At 40.8% G+C, this 27653-nt stretch overlaps 1 protein-coding gene across 3 annotated transcripts in view; it reads right to left on the bottom strand.

Annotated features, from left to right (window-relative positions):
• The window catches only part of BEAN1 (brain expressed associated with NEDD4 1), a 29711-nt gene continuing 2058 nt past the window's right edge, over positions 1-27653 (bottom strand). The window contains exons 1-7 of one of the 3 annotated variants that reach the window (XM_042437930.1): positions 26321-26328; positions 25863-25937; positions 23462-23566; positions 16954-17088; positions 6390-6599; positions 5139-5280; positions 1-2857 (exon numbers count right to left, since the gene is read on the bottom strand). In XM_042437930.1, coding sequence (XP_042293864.1) covers positions 2497-2857; positions 5139-5280; positions 6390-6599; positions 16954-17026 — 786 coding nt within the window. In that variant the 5' untranslated portion in view covers positions 17027-17088; positions 23462-23566; positions 25863-25937; positions 26321-26328 and the 3' untranslated portion in view covers positions 1-2496. Of the gene's footprint in view, positions 2858-5138; positions 5281-6389; positions 6600-16953; positions 17089-23461; positions 23567-25862; positions 25938-26320; positions 26329-27653 lie in introns of those variants that run through there. The other 2 variants (XM_042437928.1, XM_042437929.1) reach the window with 2 other exon arrangements.

Genomic DNA, 27653 nt, shown 5'->3' with positions numbered 1-27653 from the left:
TGTGGTCTAACAAAAGCTATCAGCTGATTTTTATTGCCGCTCTCCTTTTGGAATGACGACATCGTAAAATGTTTATAATTTATGTAACAGTGCGGATTAACATTTCATACAATAGTGTGGAGTAACATTTTGTTTATCACAAGATGCATGGGATTGTCATAGATGTATTTTTTGCATTTTGTTGCTATTTGACCATACTGTCCCAATCCATGGCTGCATATATGTACCTGCAAATGCCTGTTAACCAAGAATAATATGTTATACAAGGGATGAAGTAGACTCCAAATTATGAATGCCTATGCCATGATGCTTCTGTTAATCTATGCGGCAAAGGAAGAGGCATCAATCATCATGGCAATTTGAATCAAAATCTCCTACCTTCATTAACAGTGGCTTGTCCAAGGAGTCCCTACAACATAAAGCTACCAGCACCAGTTATATCACCAAGCTTGGGTAAAGTTATTGTTAGACTAAAGTTCCCCAAATCCCACATCCATCATAGTCCCAGGTCCAAACATGAACTTTTTCAAGCTCTGCATTGATGTATCACTTCTCAATTTGAGTTCCCAAAGTGGTGATCAAATGATATGATTTCAAACAAAACCCCAGAATGAAAATAATCTAAAAGGACAGATATCCTGCATCAAACATGTAGCCACGATGTCTTTGGTGTACAGTATTTCATCACCTCATCTGACCCCCGAAACTCATCTTAAAAGCCTTCCTGAGCAAAGGAGGTCTTTGCTGTTGCAAGATACAACCAGCCTCCTCCAAGAGTGAGTTGGAAGGAGGGAAGTGGTCCCATCATCTGGAAAAGCCCTACCCACCAACAGCCTAAACCTCCATTGCTTGGGATGGCTAACTGGCTTTTAAGGTGAGTTTCAGGATCATTTGTGGCTGTGGGGAAAAGTGACAAGGTCACAAATGAGAATACAGAGTAGTAACAAGGTCCTACATTTAACATACGACTCAACAAGACAATTTGAGAAACGAATTGAAAATGGATCTCTCAGTCAAACCCCAATGTGATCTCATCAAGGTAAGGAGAAAAGAAATTTGTCCATTTTTAATCCTGATGTAATCCTAAGGAAAATCTCTCCTCTGAAGCTATTTGTAATGGGAAGAAATCGTCATGTTCATCAAGATTTCCCCCAGAAAACATTCCAGCTTCACAGAGGGATTTTCCTTCAGAACCAAGTGTTAATTTTCTCTTTGATACATGCTGCTCTCTTCATAACTATTTCCTACCCCAGCTAAAATATAAAATAAAGTAAAATTTCCAAGTTATGATTAAATGTAACCAGAAACTTCATATCGGGGGAGAAGATTTATTTTTGATAACAAGTGTATGGAGGCTAAGACCCTACACTGAAAAGGCGTAGCATAACTTTATGTTCATAGAGTTATGCAGTGGCTGTGCAATGCCATCTTGTTAATGAACTGCAACTTTGTGCAATTGACTGTGCAAATCAAATGTGCATTTGTATAGACATGAAAAAATGTACATCCATGCACAACGGTACTACATGCACACCTTTGCTTTCACAACCTTGAACTGAGTATGGCCATTCCTCATTGGACAAAAATGTCCAACTACTTCCATAGGAGATCTTATGCATACACAAGACATCAACATTTCTCTGGGTAGAGTATTTGGTTTGAGATGGTGTTCAGTGCCTAGGTCAATTAAGGACATATGTGACAATCTCTCTCAGCCTCAATCCTATGTCTGTCAAATAGAACTAATTCTGATGCATCTTTTGGGTAGGAAAAACAAGCTAAAATATCTAAATCTGAATACACACTTCATCCGAACACAATAACTTATTATTACTCTTGTTGTTGTGTGCCTCCATGTCATTTTTTGCTTATGGTGATCCTAAAGTGAATCTATCATAGAGTTTCCTTGACAAGTTTCTTCAGAGCAGGTTTGCCACTGTCATCCTCTGAGAGAATATGACATATCCAAGGTAACCAAGTGGGTTATTATGCTCAAGCGGGGAACTGAACCCTGGTCTCCAGAGTTACTGTCCAATGCTCAAACCACTATGCCACGCTGGCTCTCACTACTCCTATTACTACTACTGCACAAAGAGCTCTCAACAAGATGTTTGTGATCCCTTTATCTCACTCCTTTTGGTCTAAGGCATGCAAAGCACCCTAACAAACCCAACAGCTAGGGTTGACTGTATAACACAAACCTATTCAATAAGCCAGGTCTGCTTTCAAATGGTACCGAGAAGCCCCGAAAGTTGCTTTTACGTGTTTTGTATCGGTGGTGGTGAGTGGGAATCAAAAATGAAAGTAAACATGTGTAAGTAAACATCAAAATTTTCTGTAAAAAACCCTCACACCCATCCCATTCTAGCCCTGTAAAGTAGAAAAAAAGAAAGGTTTTGTTAAGAACGAGGGTGAGTGAGTGATTATTGTTCTACATTATCACCCTTTCTTCCGCTTGAAGGATTCCTTGAGCAGCAGAGGGACAAATGCTCCCCTTTAAATTATTCTGTTGGAAAAGGTCTGATAGTAATGTGTTGAATTTTTCAGTAGGTCCAGCCTTGCTAGTGGAAGGGGAGTCTTCTGTTCACGCACCACAGTCTCATACGGAGGGGCGGCCTCCATTGGGAATGAAGATGACAAAGAAATAGAAGGAATGGGCTGCGGCGGGCCCTGAAGTCCGGCCAAATACCCAACATCCATTTCTGCAGCAGTCCCAGGAGACGGTTCTCCATCTTCTCCCCAGGTGATGTTGACTGTCAAGTCGTTCTGTCGACAAGGGTCTATCAAGGAGTAAGGCGGAGGATCATCTGTAGGAATGTAAAGTTGGGCTGCCTCTGGTCCCACACACTCATCATAGCTGAAACCAAGAAAACATACCCACTTTTTAGCTTTGTTCCCCCAAATTCTCAGAACAGAATAAAATAAAAGCTTCACCTGGTGAACCCACTGAAAGGGCCTGGTCAGAAAGAGTATACATCCCACGGCAGGAGGGAAAAAAAGGGGTTTGACTGTAATAACATAAGGTGGTGGTGGTGATATGCTTTCAAATTGTTTCCAGCTTGTGCCAAACCGGAGGTGAATCTATCATGGGGTTTTCTTGGCAAGGTTTGTTTAGAGGTGGTCTCCTGAAATCTTAGTACAACACTCAAACCATTACACCACACTGGCACATTTTAGAAAGTTATTGTGTAGATTTCAAAGATGCACCCAAACATATTTTAACTAACAGGGGAATGGGTCTATGGACATTTGAAAACTTCATACAAAAATATGGACAGTTTTTCCCCACTTTTGCCATTAAAAAGATCACAGAACAGACATGGAGATGGGAAGGAGAAAAAATGTGCAGAAATGGATTTGATATGTGTGTCCATCATAAGCAGCTGCACACAACACAAATAGTAAATGAAGGGCAACCCAACATCATCTAAGCATATTCTACGTTGTGCCTGTCATGTTTTAAATACTTCTCATGTCAGTTCAATTTGACACGCTGTCACAGATCTTGGATCCATGAGAAAGCCATTAATTCACCTAAAGCTACATTTATGGATATTATCACCATCTAGTTAGGGTTGTCAAGATAAATTGGCCACATGGCTTCCATCTGAGGGCCTGGCAAGGATGGCAGAACCAGGATTTAAAAAAAAAAAGTAAGTGAAGAAAATCCAAATGAGAGCTTCAGCAATTTTCTTAACTCTAGTGTGAGAACCGATTAGAGATGCATCTAGAGAGATAATCAGATTGAGACCTAAATGAGATTTCTGCAGCTCATACATCAAAGCAATTAAATGATTAACACCCCTAGGGCAACATTTATAAATTAATTTCCCAATTAGAATTTCGTATAAATAGTATTCTGCCCTGGACATCCTTCAAAAAGAAAAGAAAAAGAAAACACAAAAGAAAAATAGGATTCTGTGCCATGGATACCTCCTGTGGAGTACTGAATGTTGAATGAGGTCTTGCAAAGGCTAAACCCTTGATCAACAATGCAGCTTGTATGACTCTCAAGGTATTACTGGACTGTAACTCCCATCACCCCTTGCTATTGGCTATGCTGGCTGGGACTTGTAGACACTCCAGTCCAACAATACCTGGAATCTACAGATTCCTCAACCCTGCCCTAGAAGCTAATCAAGTTAGTAGTTTATGCTAGTGGTCCAGGGAGTGAATCTTTGGTGCATAAGAGGGGAGCCAGAGGTTCTCAGGTGCAGCTCTTGTGCACCCAGAGAGGAAGTAACAACCATGCGTGCAAAGATACTTGGATAGTTGGTTTTCATTTTTTGAAAGTTTAATTGCTCTGTAAATTTTGTATGCTGTGAGTTGGGTTCTCTGACTGCCCTTACACACCAAAGAAGCAGGAGCAGCTCAATCAGTGCAGTCCAAAGGTTCACACTCCCACTCAGTTATGAAGTTCAGAAGGTGATGTCAAGTCCTACCTCACAGTGCTTTTGTTAAGGCAGAGACAACAGTATTTGTTCCTGAGGTTCTTGGAGAAAAGGAAGGCCTTGAACATTGTAAATAAGGGCTGAAGCACATGGCCCAGAAGAGTGGCCTCTGGCTGCTCCAGCCCTAATTGTGCCAGGACTGTGGTGACCGCCTGGCCTGCTTCCAAAGTGGGCCACTGTTGCAGGTCTAAAGATGGCACCACCAGGAGCGGATAATCTCTGCTCCTTTTTGGGCTGACTTTATCCCCCTGGAATGGCCTCAGTGCAGCTTCCGGCTGCTTTGGGGGGGTGTGAGATCTAAACGCCCCCAAAGCAGCAGGAAACTGCCTTATTTGGCCTGTGCATTTTGGGCCTAGGTAAGCGTTAGAAAACCAAGCTAGGAACAGGTTGAGAGAGGAGTTAGCAGCCACTAGCTCTCTCTATAGCTGCATCCCCAGTCCCTGGAGCTCAGCTAACAGAGCTGGGCTAACAGGTGAGGCCAATGGTGGGCTTGGCAAGTCCTGTCAGCCTCTCTATTACATTGTGGATTTTTGCCCAAGGAAGACAACATGCCTCTTGTGACATTTTGTGAGGACTTGAAACTACTGATTCTGTTCATCTCAACAGCCTATCCCCTACCATCAACATACATCTCTTCTGAGGATTTGCAGGGGTAACACAAGAAGAACGTATTCAGAAGGTGTTTACCGTGGAGGAGAGTCAGGATGTGTGATGTTGACCTGAGATAGCATCTCCATGTAAGAGCTGAAATAAAATGATGGGGGGAACTCCTCAGCACAGCTGGACCTCAGTTCTCCAACTGAACCGCTGTTAGAGAAGCAATCTGGAGCTGGAGGAAAGCAATAGAGAGCAGTCCTTAGCAGGCATTTTATTTATTTTCATTGATTTTATTTATAAAATTATTGGTGCACACTGCTTTTCAACAAAGAGCCTTCATAGTATCTATGGAATATGTTATGAATATAAAAACATTAATAATCCCTGTTTAGATCAACCTGACACCTATTTCTAGCTCATCAAAATAATGTGAATAGTTTTCTATGTATTTGTGCTTTGAGTATATTGTACATTTCATTGATGTACACCCCTTTGCCTTCATAGAGAGCCAGTGTGGTGTTGTCATGTACTGGCCAATTCCAGTTCAGAAAGACAAGCCTCAGCAAAGCCAGAAAGCTTTATTCAGAAAACTGAGTTGTTCACAGCATAACAATTTTGTCAGGGCTAAAGCGTGTTTGGCTACCTAAGCCACTCATCAAAGAGAATGGTTTTCAGGCTTTTCACCATTTTGGTCACTCTCCTCTGGAGACACTCCAGATTGTCAGTATTCTTCTTGAATTGTGGTGTCCAAAACCATAAAAAGTCTGACCAAAGCAGAATAGAGTGGCACTATTAACTTCCCTCAATCTGCACAGTATAATCCTATTGATGCAGCCTATGATCATATTGGCTTTTTTGGCTGCTAAATCACACTACTGACTCATGTTTAGCTTATGGTCCACTAAGATTCCCAACTCCCTTTTGCATGTGCTGTTGTCAAGCCAGATATCACCCATTCTATATCTGTGCATTTAATTTCTTTCTGCTTAAGTGTGGTACCTTAAATTTATCTTAGTTGAAATTCATTTTGTTTGTTTTGGCCCAGCTTTCTTCTGGGATATTAGCTACCTATCCTAATTTGGTGTCATCTGAAAATTTGATTTTTGATGATGCATTTCCTCTTCCTGGCTGACATGTAAGAGGACACCCAATCCTGCCTAATGGTGATGTGCCATGTTAAACACAGAAACCTGCTACTGCTATATCCATTTCTTGTCCTTAATAGACCAACAACCAAACAATAGGGAACAAAGAGTTAGAAACATTTGTATTTCATTGCTGATCTCTTCAAATTTTTGATGCTGCGCCTTTAAAAAAGGAAGATATGAACAACTGTCTTACTGTAGCTAGCATCCCTCTGCAGTTGGAGATGTCGGAAACACTGATTCTTTCGCAGGCTGCCAATGATGATGGCCACACAAGAGAGGAACAGCACCAAGCCAATCACGACTCCAGCTACCAGCACAGAGGAATCAGGCATGCCTCCACAGCCAATGAGTTCAGTGTAATGGGTGAACTCACTGATGGGTCTGGTTTGGTTCAGATGAATTTCTGAAGAAGAGTGAGCAAGAAACGTAAGATAGTTCAAATGATACTACAGAATATATTGCAGGCAAACTTGCTCCAATGTGCAACTGTTAAACACAGCTTGGAAAATTCACTTTCACTGACAAGAACTCTCAAAATCTGCTAGGTAGCATAAACACTGATCAGACTTGGCTGGGGGATTCTGGGGGTTGCAGTCCAAAAAAACTCTGCTTTTAGATAAAAGTGCTCATGTATACATGTATGTACCTGTTTTAGAACTTGTCCATAAAGCTAAAAACCTTTAGTTTAGTTTAAAAAACTGAAGGTTGACAGTCAGAGTCATTGCATAGAGCTTTGCATGGGGTTGAAATAAATACGCATTTGACAGTAACAGAAAATATTTTGACCCAAAATTGCTCATTTTGCAAAATTCTTACATTTCCCTAAACCAAAGACAAGCACAAAACCCGATGCCAGCCTTTCTTGTATATTCTGCCAACTATTGTTTTCCGTCCCTATTGTTTATCCTCACTGACAATGAACTCAGGGGCCAAGTGCCTACCAGACAGAAACAAAATGGAGGCAGTCCAAAAATAAAATATAAACAAATACATAAATAAATAAGGCAGCAGATTTTACATACTGAGGGGGTTATCAAAATATGGAAAAATCTGTTTTGAACAAGTCTCAGAATCTCCTAGCCAGCATGTTTTTTCTCTAATCTTTAGAACTTTAAAGGTGTCTGCTGGGTCATGTTTTAAAATTACTATCTATTTTAATTTGAAAATATATAGACGTCTGAATAGAACTCTGAAATATTACTGTTTTGGACTAATGGATCCCTGTAAACTGTAGAAAATGAAGGAAAATTGGTTGAGGAAGCCAAGAAGATATTGAGAGTTTGAAAAGGTTGTGGACAGAAAGGAAGGACTTGGCCTGTGAGAATGCTGAACTCCTTTTCACTGAAGGTTTTAAAACCAAGGTTGGATTACACAGCTATTTTTGCTGTGGACTTTACTTGCAACAGGAGACTGGACTAGGTAACCTCCAGCTCTAAAACCATGATTCTATAACTAATTTTATACTCAGATGCAGCTTCCTGATGGAAAATGTAGGGGTTAGCCAGAAATTATTTCTGTACTAACTCCCTGCAGTAAACCCCCACAAACATATAGGAACTGCAAAGATAAATAAAAAAAAAAAGATGTCTTTGGGTGATCTGAAAAGGGATCTATTTGAGGAAATACAAGGTGTGCTATTACACTATATACTAAATGTGCCCTTGGGCAGATTATTCAAGTCAAAAGGGGTGGTCTGTCCCTGTGAGATGGCTCACTTTGTCTTTGTGTGTATGTATGTACTTGTGTATGTATGTACTTGTGTGTGTGTCCATGCACAACTATCAGATAATGGCTTGTGCCACTAAGTGATTAGATTGGATCAGGTACCTTGCAAATTGAAAATGTCAGAAGCAAAGAGTGTGTTGCTGAGAAAGAGCTTATCAGATACCTGTGGCTTTAGGATATTACGTCAATGTCACAGCAGCTTCAATAGGTGTTGATTCAAATTAGCAAGTGAAAAAAAAAATCAAAGCAAAACCAAAACCCACATTCCAATCTTCAGACCCAGGTGAATAACGATGAATAAGCTATCATTTTGGATTGAAAAGCCCCACTGGGATGCTGTGGCCCTTCAGCCCTGTAATATAGCAGTCAAAATGGGGCAAAAAATCCACTTCCATTGGCCATTTGTTAATTCCCAAGAAACAGGTAAACAATGCAATAATTCAAGAACATGCACACCTCTGAATATCAAGGAACTTTCCAAAATCAAATTTACTCATGTGATTGGTTTCCTCCCAAAATGTAGCTGATATGGAACAACTCCAAAATATATGCCTTAAAGTATTAGCAGTATTGCATCTCCAACAATCTGCTGATTTAGAAAGCCCTTTCTTTGAATAGACATTACTGTTAAAACTGTTTAAAAATAAAGGAGTTACAGTGGCTGCAGATTAAATGACAAAAGGAAGGCTAATATATTAATTTATGACTCTTGTCATAATGACTGCTGGCGACATTAGTTATGGCCTCATTTCCTCTGATGAATCGGGCACTCGATAGCATTTTAACTACTGCACTGCAGATGAGATGAATATCATTGCCGAACAATGAGCTCCTTGTAATTTCTCTCATACTGCTTTGCAACTATCTTCAAATTATTCACCATTTATTGAGCTCTGCAGCAGAGAACACATACTTGCCTCTTCAGTGGAAGGCTCATGCTGCGTTTGCCGCATGTTCAGCTGTACACTTCACAGTTAAACAAAAACGCTGAACGGATAAGGGAAAGCCTGGTGTGGGAGCAATGCTAATTTATTCATCATTCACTTTGAAGGAAACGAAGCAAAAAATCGTGGCTTTATTACCCAAATTGTTCTGCACATGCATCAGCAAAGCTAGTATAGGATCATGGACTAAAGAGGCATTGCTTGGACCAGTGAACTTAAAAGAGTGGCTTATTTCCCACACCTGACCACAGCAGGCCATGCTGGCTGGGAGACTTGGGAGTTGTAGGCAAAAGATTAAGGAAGAAGATGCAATAACACAGTTACAGCTGAGTAATAAGTAGGGAAAGAATGCTGACCACAGATGATTCAAGTAACTGCTTTAGAAAATGAGGAGGTTCTGCAAGACCTGGGACAACTCCCAGGGATGAAAGTTGGGGCATTTTCTCCCATAAGCCTTGGCTGTGCTTAGGGTCTTTGGAAATCGGGACAAATGAAGGTCGTCCAACAGCTATGGATGGTGATCCATGGGATCCTACTACTGTGCTGTAATTAATGTCTCTCTTTACAGTTTAAGAGAACATCCTGAGACTATAGAGACATCACAAGACTCTCAGTATAAATATTGCTTGGCTACCCAACTGTCCTCTATAACAGTGCTATTCAAAAGCAGTGGATCCTGGATCAGTCCTTCAGCCATTGGCTGCCAGTCTCAATAACATTTCCAGGAAAGAAAGAAACAATTATACCCTGTGGGCATAATTTTAGTGCTCGTCTCTGGCACACTGGATAAATAATAATTGCCATGTTGCCCATCAGATAGTCTGAGAAGCACTGCTCTAAACCACAACTCCTATTTTGCTTTTCCTTGCAAGCCCACTCTGCCACTTTGTACCAGCCAACATGCACTAGATTCAATATTATGGTTCCTCAACCATATAAGGGAGATAAAAACATTTTGTTTTTAGAGATGACATGACAGTTTCTTCAAATATTTCTACTGCTATTGAAATTAGATAGCGTACTGTGAGCCTGAGAATGCCAACCTGAATCACTTCAGTGGCCTAGCAATGTGTTTTTCCCTTAATGTCTTTGACTTCTTTCTTCTAAAAATAAATGAACACCAAAAATAAGCAAGCCAGCCACCCTAATAATCCGCTCAACATCGTGCAACTATACACGATAAAGGGACACATGCACACACACACACACATATACACCTATCTTATCAAAGCAGGCTGTTGCTGTGATATGTTACCAAGCCAACATTAATCTGGGAAGAGGACCGTTACCAGCTTTCATCACCATTCTGATTAATCATCTTTAAAGACATGCCTATCTTTCCTGTTAAAGCTGTCATGGCAACTTATATGTTAAAAGAAGGGCAATTCCACCAAGAAAAAGAGGAGAAATCTCTCTCTCTCTCTCTCTGATCATTATTTAAACTTTGACTGAAGACTTTATTTTCATTGTACTGGAACAACAAAAGAGACTATTATGCTATACGCCTATGCAGTCTTACCTGGGAGTAACCCACAGTACAGCCAGTGGGATAGACCTGTACAGTGGTCCCTCCACATTCACTGGAGTTAGGAATGAAAGACCACAGTGAACGTGAAAAAACACAAATTAAAAAAAATATTCTTTTTGCCTGAGAGAACACCTCTTTAGCAATCTCCAGGTCCTCCAGTGCAACTCTATTTCGGTTTTCCACTATACCCAAACAGATGCCAAGAAGGGCATGGTGACCACATCTTTTCCCTTTTATTACTTTCAGAAAGATATATTTGGTGGCCTACTATCTCTGTACCTGGAGGCAGCCAAGGCTGGGCAAATCTGTCAGACTTGCCTCTGCCTGAGGTTGTTTTCCTAACAACAACCTCATTTCAACATGATTCTGAACCAATCTGTAAGCCTTCTCTTCCCACATGGAAACAGATATTTTCATGGACATCTAGCATATTTGCTTATGTTTTTCAAATGGAGATTTTATCCTATGCGGATTTTGGGAGGAAACTGTGCACATTTTTGAACACATCTTTTATTTTATGAACCACATTGCAACTGCAGAAAAATAGACTTCTGAAGACAAGATACAGTTGGGTGTGCATTATTGTTTCCGGGCAGTGTGCATTAGGTAATCTTGCATTAAAATGCAAATCCCCTATCTCTAGAGGCAGCAAATAGCATTGGTGGGCATATCAGACATTGCATCACATTCCACAGCTCACCCCCTTTGTTCTCTGTGGTGCAGTTTACATGCTGGCATGGATTCTGGACTTTCTCCCTGCTGAGCTGCTCCTGACCTTTTGAAGAGCTACTGTGTTTGCTTCCATTAGCTCAGTAATCACTGCTGATGAATATTACATGGGTTAAATGGGGGAATATAAGCAAATGAAATAAAGCTGAAGTACACATTTTGTATATGGGGAGTATCACCCACTGAGGTATTGCATCCAAAAGGACTGGCATATCTACTATGCAAATGAGAAAGGGAGATGAAATCTCTTTTCCTATAGTTTGGAGAGCAATAGTTTGAATCCATTGCTCTGCGTCTTAGTCTCTGGAGCAGCAGAAAACAAACTTGCTCTATATTCAGTATGACATCCCTTCACATACTTAAACATGACTATCATCTTAATCTTCTCTTCTCCAGGCTAAACATTACCAGCTACCTAGGTCACTCCTCATGGTTTTCCAGACTTTCCACCATTTTGGTCATCCCCTTATGGACATATGCTCCAGCTTGTAACTATCCCTCTTGAACTGTGGTGCCCAGAATTCGACACAGTATTCCAGGTAAGATCTGGCCAAAGCAGAATAGAGTGGTGTTATTACTTCCTTCAATCTAGACACTACACTCATGCTGATGCAGTCTAGGATCATATTGGCTTTTTTTAGCTGCTGCATCACACTGTTGATGCATGTTCAGCTTGTAGTATACTAAGAATCCCAGCTCCCTTTCACATGTACTGTTGGCAAACCAGATGTTGCCCATCCTAGATCACAGATCTGTGAATTTCATTTTTTCTGCTGAAGTGTAGTACCTTACATTTCTCCCTGTTGAAATCCATCTCCCCTTTGGGGTGTCATCCGTTGCGGACCACATCCTCCACACCCTCCCAACGATGCCACTGAATGGATGGTCATCTGATGGGAGTGCTTTCATTCTGTATTCCTGCATGGCAGGGGGTTGGACTGGATGGCCTTTGTGGTTATCTTCCAACTCTATGATTATATGAAATATGCTATGTGGACCCAATAGGATTTAACAAATTTAATTACATTTACAACTCTCATGACCTCGACACTTCCTATTTGTCCTTGCCAAGAGTTATTGCTTACATTATTAATTCAGTCATTCTAGTCCCTATCCCAGTGTCCTTCTGAGAGTTACCTTCACATCTGCTTCACATCAATACATTCCCCGCTGAAGTACAATTTCAACCACAACTTTTCAATCAAGCGCTTAATGAAAAGATAAGGGTGGCAAACATGAGATAAAAGAAGAGATATAAGGAGAGATAAAAGGTTCCCTTCTAATTAACAGTGACACATGGGCTAATCCTGGTAACACAGTTGTTGAGATTATCTTTTTGTGGACAAATACAAGCAAAGGAATTCTTGATATGCTGGGAAATGAACTGTGGTAGGTTATAGCAAACTATGAAGCAACCAGCTAAAATCCATACGTGTCTGAGTCTTTTCAGAGCAAAAACATTAGTTTTGATGCAAGATGATGTACAACTGGCAAAAGGAAAGAGGGGGAGTAGAGTTTTCCGACTGGCTGGATGAAACCAACTGTTCTTTCAAGTACTTGTTAGAAACCAAGTTAAAAAAACAAAAACAAAATACATATTCTCATAATTGCTTTTCGAAGGCCCAAAACAGACAGACCAAAAGGACTGTGCCAGGGCCATGGCAACTACACGGCCCCAGTCCATGCCACTGCTGTGGTCCTGAATTGGGCCACCAGAAGGAATGGATTCTATCCCAATTCTTGCTTGGCCTGGTGTCAGCGTTGTTTCAGGCCATGTTTGTGGCATGCGTCATGTAAATGGCATGCCCCCAACGTGGCCTCAAGATTTGTCCTTTTGCCCATTTGTTTCAGGCCCAAGTTTTTTTTTGAGAACAGATCTGCCCCATTGTTGTCATTTCTTCCTTCTCTGGTGATAATCATTCCCATTTCCACCTCATGAAGTCCCTCGAAAACTTTGTCTTCCTGAATCACTTCCCTTGAAACACATCTGCAATAGCTGACATTAGCTGACCAAAGAATCCTTTCTAAGCAGACACTGCAATATCTGGCTTCTTTTAAAACCCAGAACAAAAGTGCTCTCCATCATTCCCATGCTTCAGCCATTAAACAAATGAACACAGGATATTAGGTTATGTGCTAATGACTCAGCAGAGTGGAGGTGATTTGTACATTACTTCCGATCTTATTTTGCCATTAATCAGCATCAGTGATGTCATGCCAATGTCCTCCTTCTGGCAAAATCTCTTTAACTCACAGACTGTACTCGCCCCCATCAGTGTCTTGGTGAATGGGAAAACCTATTCATTCTTTGAGTTAGTTGAGCTTGACTGCATTCACGGAACCATTTGCAAGGAGAGAACAAACTTGCTTTTATTAGAGTGGAGGTATTTGGAACCTTGATTTGTTATTCTCCAGATCATACTGAGAACATTGACAGTACAATGCTGTCTTGTAGAATTCATGAATCCTGATTCTGAGCAGGCATAAATACATACAAAAATATGATTTGCCTTAGGGGCTCAGACCAAGTTTCCCTTGATCCCATATTCAGTAGCAGCAAATCAGATGTGACCACTAGAGTATCTTAAGCTGGCTGCTGAAGTGATGGCCTCTTCCTTCTATTGTCTCCAAAAGCTGGTATTCAGAGTTATATTGCCTATGGAACATAACTAGTTATGTTTAGCAATCTGTTATGCTTCACTACCTTCCAGAGAATAGGACCTGGAGCAATGGATTCAAACTACAGGGAAAGAGATTCCAACTAAACATTAGGAGGAATGTCCTGACAGTAAGAGCTGTTCGATAGTGGAACATGCTGCCTTGGAGAGTGGTGGAGTCTCCTTCTTTGGAGGTTTTGAAAAAGAGGCCGGATGGCCATCTGTTGCAGGTGCTTTGATTGTGAGTTCCTGCATGGCAGGGGGGTTGGACTGGATGACCCTTGTGATCTCTTCCAACTCTCCAATTCTATGATTCTTTGCTGGACCAGCCTTGAAATGTACAAGACCTCAGATAAAGATGTCTGTTGCTAGTCTGAATAACTCTCCCAAGATCCCTATCTGGAACCGATAATTCTCCTGAGATCACCGCATGTGAAGATACCCTACTAAAAGAGAATGCTAATCTGAAGGAACTGATACGCCTGCCTCACTTCATCCCTTCTGCATTAGTCAGCATAGCTAATAGACTGAACAGAAGTGCCAGGGTGTCTGTATTGAAATGAGCGGGAGGCACATTTTAGCAGCCCGAGACCAACTCTCACTGACCATCTTGCTTCTGTCAATGCTCTGGAAGAATTATTCTGCATTTGATACAGTAGTTTCTAAATTCTTCGAGAATTTTAGATAGTGGGTGTCAGGGACCTTTTGCTTTGTTTCCATAGCTGGTTGTCATTTCCAATATGATGTTGGAATTAACATGTTTCTGTAACTTTGCATTTCTAACCTATTCCAGGAGAAGCATGTTCCAAGATATTACATGGAGAAATCTGGTGTAATCCTACTTACATAGAATGTTAAGCTTCAAAGTGATTTTGGCTACTTTGTACATACGTGTTCCTTTCGTCAATGAGGGAGGGAAGGGAAAAGTGGTTTTATTATGGTTTACTCATATCTCTGCCTTCCACCAGAAACGGTAGAGAGATGGTGCTGGAGAGCACTTGGGTAGGAGTGAGGCGCTTCTACTGGCTAGTCCTCTCTTCTTTATATGACATATTATAGCGTAGCCAGTGTGGTATAATGGTTTGACTGTTGGGCTAGGACACTGGGAGACCAAAGTTTAAATCCCTGCTTGGCCATGGAAACCTGCTGGGTGACCTTGGACAAGTCACATGCTCTCAGCCTCAGAAGAAGGCAAAAGCAAACTTCCCCTGAACAAATTCTGGCAGGAAAGCTCCATTACAGGTTTGCTTTAGGGTCACTATAAGTTAGATATGACTTAAAGGCAGATAATAAGAACAAAATTCATGGAAGACAGTCATAGAGCACTGCAAAAGACCACTCTGAATGTATTAAGTGACTAAACATGGCGTACTGTTAAGCAATGGATGAATTTAACAATTTTCTTTGGTCTCATATCCTCATTTTAGATTTATTTCAACTTCTGCATCAGTCTGCAACTTAAGTGAAGACTGGAAGGCAAATCAGCATGAAAGACAGAAAGAAAGAATTACAAAAGAAAAGAGAAAACTGAGAGATCCAGTGAGAAATAAGATCAATGTTAGGTAATGCAGATCTCTCTACTGTAAATTAAATATAAAATGTTGGTCAGGGCTGGGTTTTTCTTCCTCTGTTTATTAGTGATGAACAGACTAGTTGAAATCAGCATGAGGGGAAAGCAGCCTCGAGACACAGCTCTGTGCAATGTCTGGAGCTGATGCTGAATTGAATGAGAACTGTGGTGTAAAACCACTCAACACTTTCCTGTGAAGTAGGGTAGTAACTATCGTGAAATTGACTACAGTACATTCATGTAGGAGATATAGGTAATCCAATCTGCTACAGTTAGAGAGAACCCTAGGGTTGCCATAAGTCAGAAATGACTACCACCACACAGTTAGAGGTAGATTTGTTTGTAAAATATCAGGAATGAAAAGGAAAAGAAACCAGGGGGAAAACCCACCCACATTTGCAAATCCACTCTGAGGCAGCTTTTATAAAACACAATTCATCCATGAGTGTTTCTCATGTCTACTCCAATGACATCATACCAATCTAGATTATAAATATTTGGCTGTTACTGTTGTTTTGTTCTTAAGAACATAATGACTCTCCTATGGGAAAGATAGCCCTTCTTCAGAAGATGCTGTATTTATGTTATTGCCAATTGCTGTGGCTGCAAACAGTTACTATACTTATTCTGTATGCAGTTTTAATTGGATGGTCACAAACTGCTTTTTAATTCTCATAATCATTTCACAGTTTACAATCTCTCCCTCTCTGTAACTAAATCTGTGCATACATTTGATGCATATACAAAGACACACCTGCCAACTGAACACACAATGCATCTTATTCAGTGAACTGTAATCCTTGAAAGTTTAATGCCCTACTAAATGTGTCAGTCTTTAAAGCCTCACAATTTATTTTTTTGCTTTTGTTGATTAATTCACCTGAAAATTATTTTGTATTACAACATTGATGGGCAACCTGTAATACATGTTGTTAAGACTGTCTTTGTTTTTGATTTTACATGGTCCCACTCCAGCAGAAAGATGGCAGTTAAATGACATAAATAAATATTACTGTGTAGGGAATTATTGGCAAGGAGAAACATTCAACCCATATAGTCTGTTCCAAGCATTTGGCAGTACTACAGCCCAAGAAAGGCTGTACTATGGGATTTTCCTCCATTTTCCCACTCCCCACATGCTGGCACTGTTTTTTAAGAACACTCACTACTTAGAGATAATGTTAAGCAGTTCACTCCTACCCTCACATAAAACTATGACCAAGATCATGTTTAGGATAGGAAAAAATAAATGCCAGCATAGTTAAGTCGGATTGCACGGGTGTGCTAATGTGGTCATGAGCTCCCCTATTGCATGATGGTAACCAGTTCCACACCCACTAAGTCACAATGTGAGAGCTGTGTGTGTGCTTGTGGGATAAGTGGCTGGATTTGGGACCATACTTACACAGTCGCTAAGAGATCAAAATTACAAGTGCAACTCTTTTTTTAAAAAATGCTAGCCTATTTCCCCAATCGGATTCTGACCCAGGCCTGCAAAGAAGGGAAGAAAGATAAGGAACTACATGTAATGATGAGCAAATCACAGCGAACCACTAAATGTTTCCCAGTGTTCCCACTATAGGATATCCTGAAGGATTGCTCACCTGAACACGCCACCGTGATCGACACATTGTCTTTCCCACAGTCCTTTTTGTAGCGGCAATGCAACCAGTTCATCAGGCAGAGTCCATTGCCACACTGAAGTTCCTCTTTTTTGCAAGGTAGGATGCCCTTTTCATCTGTGGGAGGGGAGAAAACACACAGAGAAATAGATGACTAATTAGGGATGTTTTGGTCTGATCAAGCAAAGCAATGCAGGAAATCAACAAGGAACCAGATTTTCTGGTTAAGGCTTTTGGCTCAAAGGGGTACCCTGTTGGCAGGGCTGAGAGTTTTATTTTCCTTTATTGTCTTTATATTGCACTCTGAAGCCGAAACAATAAAAAAATAAGAACAGATTTCCCTACTAACTGTTGGCAGAAGACTAAACCAGAGACTTCAGTGATTGGTAACACATGGTTCATAGGCTGTGTGATCACCCCCAGAACCCTCGCTGCCACTCCTTTCATGTAAAAAAAAGAAAAAAGAGGAAAAAAGAGGCCAAAACATATACCTGGAATCATCCAAGAGGCATAATTCCCCTGTGTGGACCTTGTGGGGTCTTTGTTTTGGTCAAAATAAGATTTTTGGAACACTGGAAATAGAGTCGTAGCCACTTCTAGTTCTTGAAGATGGTGCAGTCCACGATATGAAAGCCATTGTGATGCAGTGGCTTGAGCACTGGACTATGACTCTGCAGGCCAGGTTTCAAATCTCTGTTTTGGCCGTGGCAATCCACAGGGTGTCTTTGGGCCTGTCCCACTCTCTCAGCCTCAGAGGATATCATATTGAGGGTGGAGAAATCCTCTTTTCTGCTGCTACAGAGACCAGGACATGGTGCATTGGATGCAAGCTACAGGAAAAGAGATTCCACCTCAACTTCAGGAAGAACGTCTTGATGGTAAGACTTATTCGACAGTGGAACACACTCTGTTTAAAAAACTTCTTTGGAGGTTTTTAAACAGAGATTGGATGGCCATCTGTCAGGGGTGCTTTGATTGTGTATTCCTGCATGGCAAAGCATTGGACTTTCTGGCCCTTGTGGTCTCTTCCAGCTCCATGATTCTACATGTATAAACATACATACATACATACATACATACATACATACATACATACATATATATATTGTGTGTGTATGTGTGTGTGTTGCATCACCTGTTAAGTACCTTATTTTTCAGGTTATTTTTAGGAACACAGTGACTGGAAAGACCCCAGTCTTTCTAAACCACACATTATCTGCTGGTACAGCAATCATATTTATGTGCTTAGATGCAGAGATCCAGGATGTCATCTGTACTATGCGGTGAAAACAACCACAGACTTGCACACACATTTCAGGAACCAGAAGCCTGCAATTTAGACCAGGATGCTGGAGCACCCAGGGGCCAGGCATTTCATTTGGGGACATTATATCCTCTCTGATTTGTCTGTGTTTGGTACTGAGATGCTATATCCTTCATGCACCTTGGACAAAAGGGAGAAATTCTGGATTTGTAGACTTAAGATCTTAGTACTAGAGGATAATATCATCATCCACTGAAGAATGTTGGACACAGAATGTTCTGAACTGACAAACTGAATGGAGCTCAGTTTCATCCTCAGCAATTCAAGAAGGCAGAAACCAAAACATTTGTATTCATTTTGTTTTTAGTTCTGTTTATTAATCACTTCAATAAATATCTCTCTGTGCATACATATACAAGGATCATATTGTGTGCACAAGTATATAAAATATAATTATTATGATAGTTAATACTTATGATATAATATGTTTTATGATACTTATTACATACTGTAATAACAATGAACTGTATAGTAGCAGATCTTTGCTGCAGGAAATCCAAACCAGGGTCCAAAACATACTGCAGAAATAATCCAGTCTGAGACCACTTTAACTGTCCTGGCTCAATGCTGTGGAATTCTAGAAACTGTAGTTTTATGAGACATTTAGCCTTCCCTGTCAAAGAGCCACCATAAACTACAATTCCCAGGATTCCCTAGCACTGAGCCAGGGCAGTTAAAGTAGTTTCAAACTAGATTACTTCTGCAGTGTGTTTTGGACTTAGATCATTCCCCCCTTTTATTATGCAGTTGAATAAATATTCCAATAAATGGAACAAATGTTAATTCCAGCTTCAAAGCAAGCTAAATTAAACAACAACAAATAAAAAACTCTTTTAGATGTTTGCATATGGGGATGAAGAATCACAGAATCATAGAGCTGGAAGAGACCGCAAGGGCCATCCAGTCCAACCCCCTGCCATGTGTGTTACTTGCTATGCATGATGTTACAATCACAATCCAGCAGGATGCCTGTGATAATCTATGCACTCCAGGAAAAAGAAGATGGAAAGAAAGGCAAAGGTAAGAAGTAGAAGTGGAAGAAGATGAGAGGGATAATCAAGTGAAAGAACAGATGAATGTAAACTAATTGATTCACATAAACTTACAGTTTGGTTTAGTTGGGGATGAGCATTACAGGATTAAACCAAAAGCTACAGAGAAAAGGTAGGTTTTGAGAAAGGATCTGAAGAAGAGGTCAGCCATTTGCCATGGAAAATCTGAAAATACATTCCATCCTTCAGCAAAGGCTGTTTTAGGCTTGATAAGAGAAATCTACTGTTGGTGCAAAGTTTAAAAATAGTTCTCTCATCCCTGTTGTTGTTGTTACTACTGCCTTTGGCTCAAACATCAAATTACTTTGCAGAAATGGCCACCTCTCATTTAATAAGAAAGAATAACTGTCTCGGACTTGTTGCAGATCCTTGGCCAGCAATATATTTCTATACCAAGCCTTTAGCAGATATTTAAGACACCTCTGAGCAGAAAACCACCACAGCTCAATATGGAAGCAGAAAATATTCTTAGTCCCTCTAAGAATCTGTGCAGACTATGAGCACACGAAGGGTTGTAAAAATGTTCCCTGTCAGGAACATGGCACTCTGGAGGGCTGCTAAGCTTTCAGAACAAAAAGTTACTTTCCGTGATAGATTTGGCTATTCAGAAGTGAGCTGAAGGGGGCACATTTTGGGCTGGTTCAGACCAAAAACACTGGGATCTGTTTTTGCAGGCTTCCTTCCTTTTTGCATTTGCCAGAATCTCCCAGCTTTTGTCTCTGCAATCTCCCACATACCATTAGCATTGTGTAAGCTGCTGCAAACCAAATATCTGCTTTGAGAGGGCAGACAGCATCTGTATGTCTCTCCAGAATGTGCAGCCAGAGTCTGAGATCTTGGCATGCATTTACCTTGATTATCTGAGTGGGGTCCATTCATTCATTAAGGTTAATTTCTAATTTCTATATTTAAATAAGTGCAAGTGAGGTAAAGGTGTTACCATCCACCAATACAGATATAGAAAGAAAGGGGAAATGTATTAGAGAAGACTTACAATTATTAGGCATACAACAGACTTAAGCTATAGATAGTGATCTGTTCATATGAGAGAAAGGCTATAAAATTATGATAACTATAGTTAGTCAGGAAGTTGTTTATAGTTAGAGAAGTAAAAGATACTTAAAATATTTTAACTTTGTCAGTTTGAGTTTATGTGTAGCATTGTTTGTTTATGTGAGTTATGTTTGGGAATTGTTTATATCGTCTGTTTTTAAAGATGGAAAAATAAAAAGTAAAACACAAAGTGGTACCTATTTGTCTACTTGTATTTTTACATGCTTTTGAACTGCTAGGTTGGCAGAAGCTGGGAGTAGTGATGGGAATTCACTCCATCCCACAGAGCTTGGGTCTTGAACCTCCATTCTATTGACCTTGCTATCGTCAGAGTCAGCATCTTAACCGCTAAGCCATCGCATCTCTCTGCAAGTGAGGTACTTGCATTTAAAAAGGCTAGCATATGGGGACATTTCTTTTGCAAAATTACACAGAAAAGATAGTGTTAATACTTTTAGAAGTATAATAGGTAATGTTTTTCATTACTTCACTAATGTTTTTAGGGGGATGATTTAGGGGGAACCAGCGCCATTTTAATTTTTTTTGGTAAACAAATTACAAAAGTAACTAAAATAAATGTGTTAGTAACACATTACTACCATGTGACATTTTGAAAAAGCAACAAATAGCATCTTAAGTACAACGTTAAAAAAATTCCAAGGCTCTCCCGAGATCCAATTCAGATGGAGAGGTTGTCCAGAGGATTGGTGACACCAGTATGCCGATGACACTCACAGCTTGTTGAATGAGAAAAGAAAGTCAAAATGGAGTGGGAATGGAAGAGTAGTAGCTTCTCTGTAACTCTCCACATGCCGTCACAGCCCTTTCATTCTTTTCCCAAAGGAGACAGTTGTAAAAGTGTGCCTTTTGTTGAACAGATTTTTCCAGTGTGACAAAAGGCACACTTCTATGACCGACTCCCTTGGGAAGAGAATTAAAGTGCTACGAGAGCACATGGAGTTCAATATTGGTACATTTGAGTGGTATCTGCTCAGACCCATAAAACAGGGATGCCAAACTCATAGAATTACAAGTATTTCCCATGCATTCCTGTGTTAGTTTAATCCAGTAAGTGATGAATCCTTACAGGAGTATACAGGTATACATGTTAAGGCTTGATTTAAAGTAGTGGTTTTCAATTTTTGGTCCTCTAAATGTTGTGGAAGACAATTCCCATAATCCATCACTATGTTTGGACTATAACTCCCACAAACCTGTACTGTTTGTCATACTGTCTGGGCTTTTGGGAGTTGAAATCCAAAAATGCCTGGAGGACCAAAGTTTGACTGAGAAGCTCTAGTAGAGAACAAAAGCTGGTGAGGAACTGAGCTGCTGTTTCCCAGGGAGCAGATTCTTTGGCCCGTATCTCCTTAGGATTCTGTTTTACTTTTTATAGCTACTGTGCTGTGTGTGTTTTGTATTCTAGAAGAGAAGTTCTGAGAGGCAGGAATATTTTGAGACCAAATCCTTTGTCTTTAAGAGTAAAGAGACTTACTAGGAAACTTCTTTGAACAAGTGGTGCCTTAGTTATGCAATGAACTCAAATGTGTGTATCTGTGTGCACATACACACATGCGCACGCACATTCAACCATTTTGGCTATGTTGTATTGTTTTTGCCCATGTTAGCGTTGCCTAGATTAAAATGTAAATCTTTGTAAAGTTTAATACTGTGTTTGTAACGTTCATGTACAATATTAGCCTCACAGAACCTGAGCGTGCACTGACCCCTGGCATTAAAGACTGGGTCTGATCCTGAGCACAAATGAATTCTTGCATGACTACATGGAGAAGCAGAATTAGCAATGGTCAGTGGAAGTCTGAAGTCTGCCAAAGCATCCAGCTTGCAGGGATTATCCTGCTGTACTGAAAGAAGGATTTGCTTGGGCAGAACTTAAATGCTTTCTCAACCTCTGCCCTTGCTAGCTTTAGTTTTTGGAGTCACATATCACAGCTGGCAGCCCTGTAGACAAATGACAGCCCCTGGCAGGAGCCAGCTGTGTTGCTACTGCTGTGCAAGCTGGCACTTGCTTGAAAGGGCACTGAGAAAAGAATCCCTTGTGCGCATCCAATAAAAGCAGAGCTAAAACTGGGGCAAGATTCCTTGTGGAAAGATTCTCAGATGGCTTTTTAGAGGTCCAGCTCCCAGCTGGCTTTAAGAGCACATAAGCCAGGTTGCAGCTGCTTAATTAAGATGTGTAGTGTTTCACATTGGTGTGTGTCACTTTTTTTTTTAACTAAGGAAAGCTTTCAGACACTGCAAAGCACAGAGCTACAGAGAAAGGGTACCTTACTTTCCACCTTAGGGCTGTAGTTCAGTGCCTCAGCACCTCTTATGAATTTAGAAGATCCCTAGTTCAGCTCTTCACATCTCCAGGCAGTGTGAGGAAATTCTGTTGTCAAACCATGGAGAACTCCTGCGAGTGTAGACAGACAAGTTGGCACACTTCAAATGGTGCTGACCTCACACAATCTATTACCATTGTCCTTGCTGGCTTGGATTGATGAGAGTCACAGTCTCAAAGTTCTGGAGAGTATTGGGTTGTTTACTCTATAAAGTTCTAAGATAAAACAGGTCAGATGTTTGACTCGGCATAAATCACCTTCCGATTTTACTGACACAGCCTGGAACATTTGTTAAAATTAGCCTAGGTGTTATTAACTTTTTTTCATAACAATATTCTAGCCATAATGCACTACATGTTACTGTAAGAGTACTGTATAAGTAACACTTTTCTCTTAAAAGACCACACATTGGCTGGCATCCCATTAGTGACACATGCATGCATAAGTCACACGATGTATGCAGGGTGAATTATTCACTATAGCACAAAAAAATACTCTGTTGACAAAAGCAGAAGCAGAACTGTAGAAAGAGCAATGTTGTGCATTGTGGTTGTATCGTGTGCATTGTACAAAGGCACTTAATCACTGACATGTGTTGCTTTTCAGCATGGGGATTGCACAGTGCTGGTGTAGCATATCACTGCATGTAGGTACAATTGGCCCTCCGTATCCATAAGGGTTCCAGGAACCCCCATGGATTAAAAAAAACAACTTACCTGCGACTGATGGCAGACAGGCTGAGAAGCAGGGCAGGAAGGGAGGCTGGGGCACCAGGAACACATTCGTCCTGCTTCTGCTGTGATTTGGCTCCAAAGAGGCAGCTGGTGTGTTACCAGGAAGGAAGCAGGAAGAATGTAGGCATGGTGCTTGGGGCTTGTCTCCCCCTCCCTCTTGGCTTACTGAAATCCCTCAGCTCCCTGGTGTGTCTGATTGAAAACAATCCCATGAAGGAGGTTAAAAGAGAGCAAGAAGCTGTAAATTCCTGCTTTTGGGAGCTTGGCTTTGCCTGTGCTGATTTCAACCCCTGATTCCCCCAACCTGCCCTGTGTCTGATTGATATCCTACTGCCACCACCTTGGCCTCAGAGGGAGAGAAGGAGCAGGCACAGCTCCATCATGCCTAGCCCAGAGGCAGAAGAAAGGACCTCCCTTCATTGCAATGGCCACTGCCCTGGCCTCAGAGGGAGAAAAGAACCAGCAGTATCTGCTGGACAGGATCCCCTTCCATTCCCTTCTCCTTTTGTGTCATAAGCCTGAGGGCAGGGAACTGTCTACTTAACAATTTGTAAGCTGCTCTAAGAGCCACTGTGTCAGAAGAGTGGGGTATAAATACAATGAATGAATGAATGAATGAGTGCTTGGCTCTGGAAGTTTGGCTTTGTCAGTATTGCCTTCCAACCCCTGTCCTGCCCCCATGTCTGATTGAAAGCAATCCCATAAATGAGTTTAAAAGAGAGCAAGAAGCTGTAAATGCTTCCAGGGAGATTTCAGGCTTGATCTATTTTAGGACCCATTTGTTTGTCTTTCTGACTGTCCACACTATGCTTAGCACTTTCCTCCAGCATCACATCTCAAATGAACTGATTTTCTTCCTATTTGTTGTCTTCATTGTCCAGCTCTCAAACCTGTACTTGGTGATGTACTATCAGTAATTTGTATTGCACATTTACTTGCTTATATACCAGTGATGGCAAACCTATGGCATGCGTGCCAGAGGTGGCACTCAGAGCCCCCTCTGTGGGCACATGCACCATCGTCCCAACACAGACTTCACTAGAGTTTGTCATTAGAAATCCAGATGGATGTGGCACTTTGCAATAAATAAGTGGGGTTTGGGTTGCAGTTTGGGCACTCGGTCTCTAAAAGGTTCTCCACCACTGTTATATACTCTATATTTTAAAGTGCATAAGCCACTTTATTGAAATACAGCTTTTGGTAAGTTTTTAGCCATATGTGTATCTCATTTTATTCTGCAAGTAAGGTTGCCAAGTATCCCTTTTTGTAAGGGATGTCTCTTATTTGAAGGATGGGAAGCTTGTTCTTTTATACAGTGGTACCTCGGGATACGAAATACCCAGGTTACGAATTTTTCAGGATACGAAAAAATCCCATAGGGATTTATTGTTTCGGGTTACGAAAGTTTTTTCGGGTTACGAAAAAACTCCGGCGCTATTTTAAATGGAGCCGCGGCAGAGCCGCGGCTTTTTTCCCCATTAGCGCCTATGGGTTTTCGGCTTACGAAGGCTTTTCGGGTTACGAAAGCGGCCGCGGAACGAATTATTTTCGTAACCCGAGGCACCACTGTATAGCCAAAATCCCACTTTTGGAGGTGTGGCCAGAAAAGATGAGGTCCAGTTGTAGGAGCAAGTGAACTGTAGCTCACTGCCAATGCAGATAATGATGAGCTGATTAAAATGGATTTAGGACTGTTGATGCTTGCCAAAAAAGAAGCAAAGTATGCATTTTAAAAAAGACAGACAATTGTCAACTCTGCATGTCATGAATTTTGAGTGTTCCCTATAAGTGTTTTGGAAACCTGGCAACCCTATCTACAAGCCACCTTGTATCACAATTTTGGTGAAAAGGCAGGATACAAATAAATAAAATGAATGATTCAGTGATTGGGTGTGAAGACCAGGGAAGAATGGGAGAAGGAAACAATGAGACTGGTGCTCTTTTTAATCCGGGGAACCCTAGGATTTTGACCCTAAGAGCCTCAGCCTCTAGTCTCCCAATAGTTTCTTATTCAGTAAATCACAGCTCTGAGCTTGCAAGACCTGAGCAGGGTTGCAGGTGACAGGGCTCTTGGAGGTCTCTTATTCATAGACATGCATCTGAGCAAGTAGACAGTAGTCTACAAAAGCTCATGCTGCCAACTCCTTTCCTTCAGTTAGTCTCAAAGGTGCTACAAGATCTCTCTACATACTGAATCTACAGACTAACATGGCTATATCTTTGAATTCTTATTTATAGAGTTACCATACGTCGACCTGATACCAAACAAAAAAGCCCTTTTTGCTTGACAGACACAACCTTTTTAAGAGAAGTTTCAAGAGAATGTTCTCCCTAGATTTTGGTTTAGGAAAACAAATTGCTCAAATGTTGGCAGATTACTTACACAGTTTAGAGTTGTTGCGTCCTGTTCCAAGACGTACAGAGGTCCCTGGCGTGAGAGAGAGATGGACGAAAAGGACTAAAATGGGTGAGGGAGGGGAGGAGAGAGAAAGAGAGAGAGGAAGAAAGGATTCTTAATAACAGTTTGTTTTGGTTTGCACAGCAGATGTCATTGAGTGGTACATGACGCTGTCAAAGTACACCCACTCAGTTTACTAGCCAGATTTTGTGAATCCATTAAACATTCACTTCAGTGAGTAGAAACAAAATCCAGTTATTCTCCAACATTCTGGAAAGCTTCCTCTTTCAGGAAGCAATTTGTACCAACACATTTTATAGTCTCTTAAAGCCTTAAAAACAAAAGGAGGGGGGGGCGCTGTAGATCAATAGCCAAACACCTGTTTTGCATGGAACAGGTTGTTGGTTCAATCTCCAGCATCTGCAGGAAAGAAAGACTCCTACCTGAAACCCTGGAGAGGTACTGTTAGTCACTGTAGATCAGGGATGGGATTTATGTGGTGGCCCAGATGCTGTTGGATTGCAACTCCCAGCAGTCAAGAGTGAGAAATCCTGGTAACCAGTCCAACAGTACAATGAGGGCTACATCATCCCAAACTCTGGTCTAAGTGGACCAACTAGAAATCCTGTAAACACATTTGATTTCTTTTCCTGAAACCATTAGCCAGCCCAATCAACAACAAGCTGAGAATCCAAACGTTGGCTTGAATCTTTACTTCCAAACAGAACAAACTCACTGAGGCATTTACTGAATTATGAGTCAACACATGGCTAAATCCCATTGTTCTAATGGATCTACTCTAGCCAAGCCAAATGGTATTCAATTTGATCAATACACAGGAGATTAAAGAACCGTTTCACTGCACAGAACTTCAAAGTGCTCAAATTGAAGTGTTTCATTGCCACTCTTTATTCTGGATGGTGTCATGGAAAGGTAAGGAAAACAACATCCCTCTCTCGAGAAATCAGCTTGATTCAGACCAGGCTTTGAAACAAAAAGAGTCTGCCCTCTCCAAAAACCTCTAGACTACAGTACTGTATCATGTTTGCAGCTATAAACACACCTGGCAACAATTACGGTGTAAATATTTCATATCTTCTTTCTTATCTCTATTCAATAAAACAATGAAGTAAGAAACATAATCCAATCCACTCCTTGCTGCAAGATGCACAGTCTCTGTGCCAGAAACCACACTTTAATGGGCCTCACAGCTAACAAACTCATTTTCTTTCTCTCTCACACACAGTATATGTAGAGTTCAAAGATATAAATGCGTTCGTCTGTAGAATCAGTATATAGAGACTGTAGCATCTTTGAGACCAACTGGAAGAAAGAAGTTGGCAGCATGAGCTTTGAATTTGAATTGACATTGACACATATCTATAGTGTATATATGTCTGTCCCTGGTTTCCACTCCACAAAATGCATCTGAGGAAATAGACTGAAGTCTACAAAAGCTCATGCTGCCAACTTATTTCCTTCATTTAGTCTCAAAGCTGCTACAAGATCTCTCTACATTATTATTATTATTTTACATCCAAATGCATCTGAGGAAGTAGACTTAAGTCTATGAAAGCTCATGCTGCCAACTTCTTTATTTCAGTTAATCTCAAAGGTGCTACAAGATCTCCCTACATACACAATATATGTGTGAATCCATGTGTGTGAAAGAGAACTGGATATATAAAAAGGAATCCAATAACATATTTTGGGACAAACTAGGGCTGGATCTACACTGCAGAAATAATCTGGTTTGACATGGCTTTAACTGACATG

This window comes from Sceloporus undulatus, chromosome 8 (assembly GCF_019175285.1).
Source record: "Sceloporus undulatus isolate JIND9_A2432 ecotype Alabama chromosome 8, SceUnd_v1.1, whole genome shotgun sequence".
NCBI lineage: Eukaryota > Metazoa > Chordata > Lepidosauria > Squamata > Phrynosomatidae > Sceloporus > Sceloporus undulatus.
Note: the sequence above shows the minus strand (reverse complement) of the source record. Positions and strands in the feature narration are given on the sequence as shown.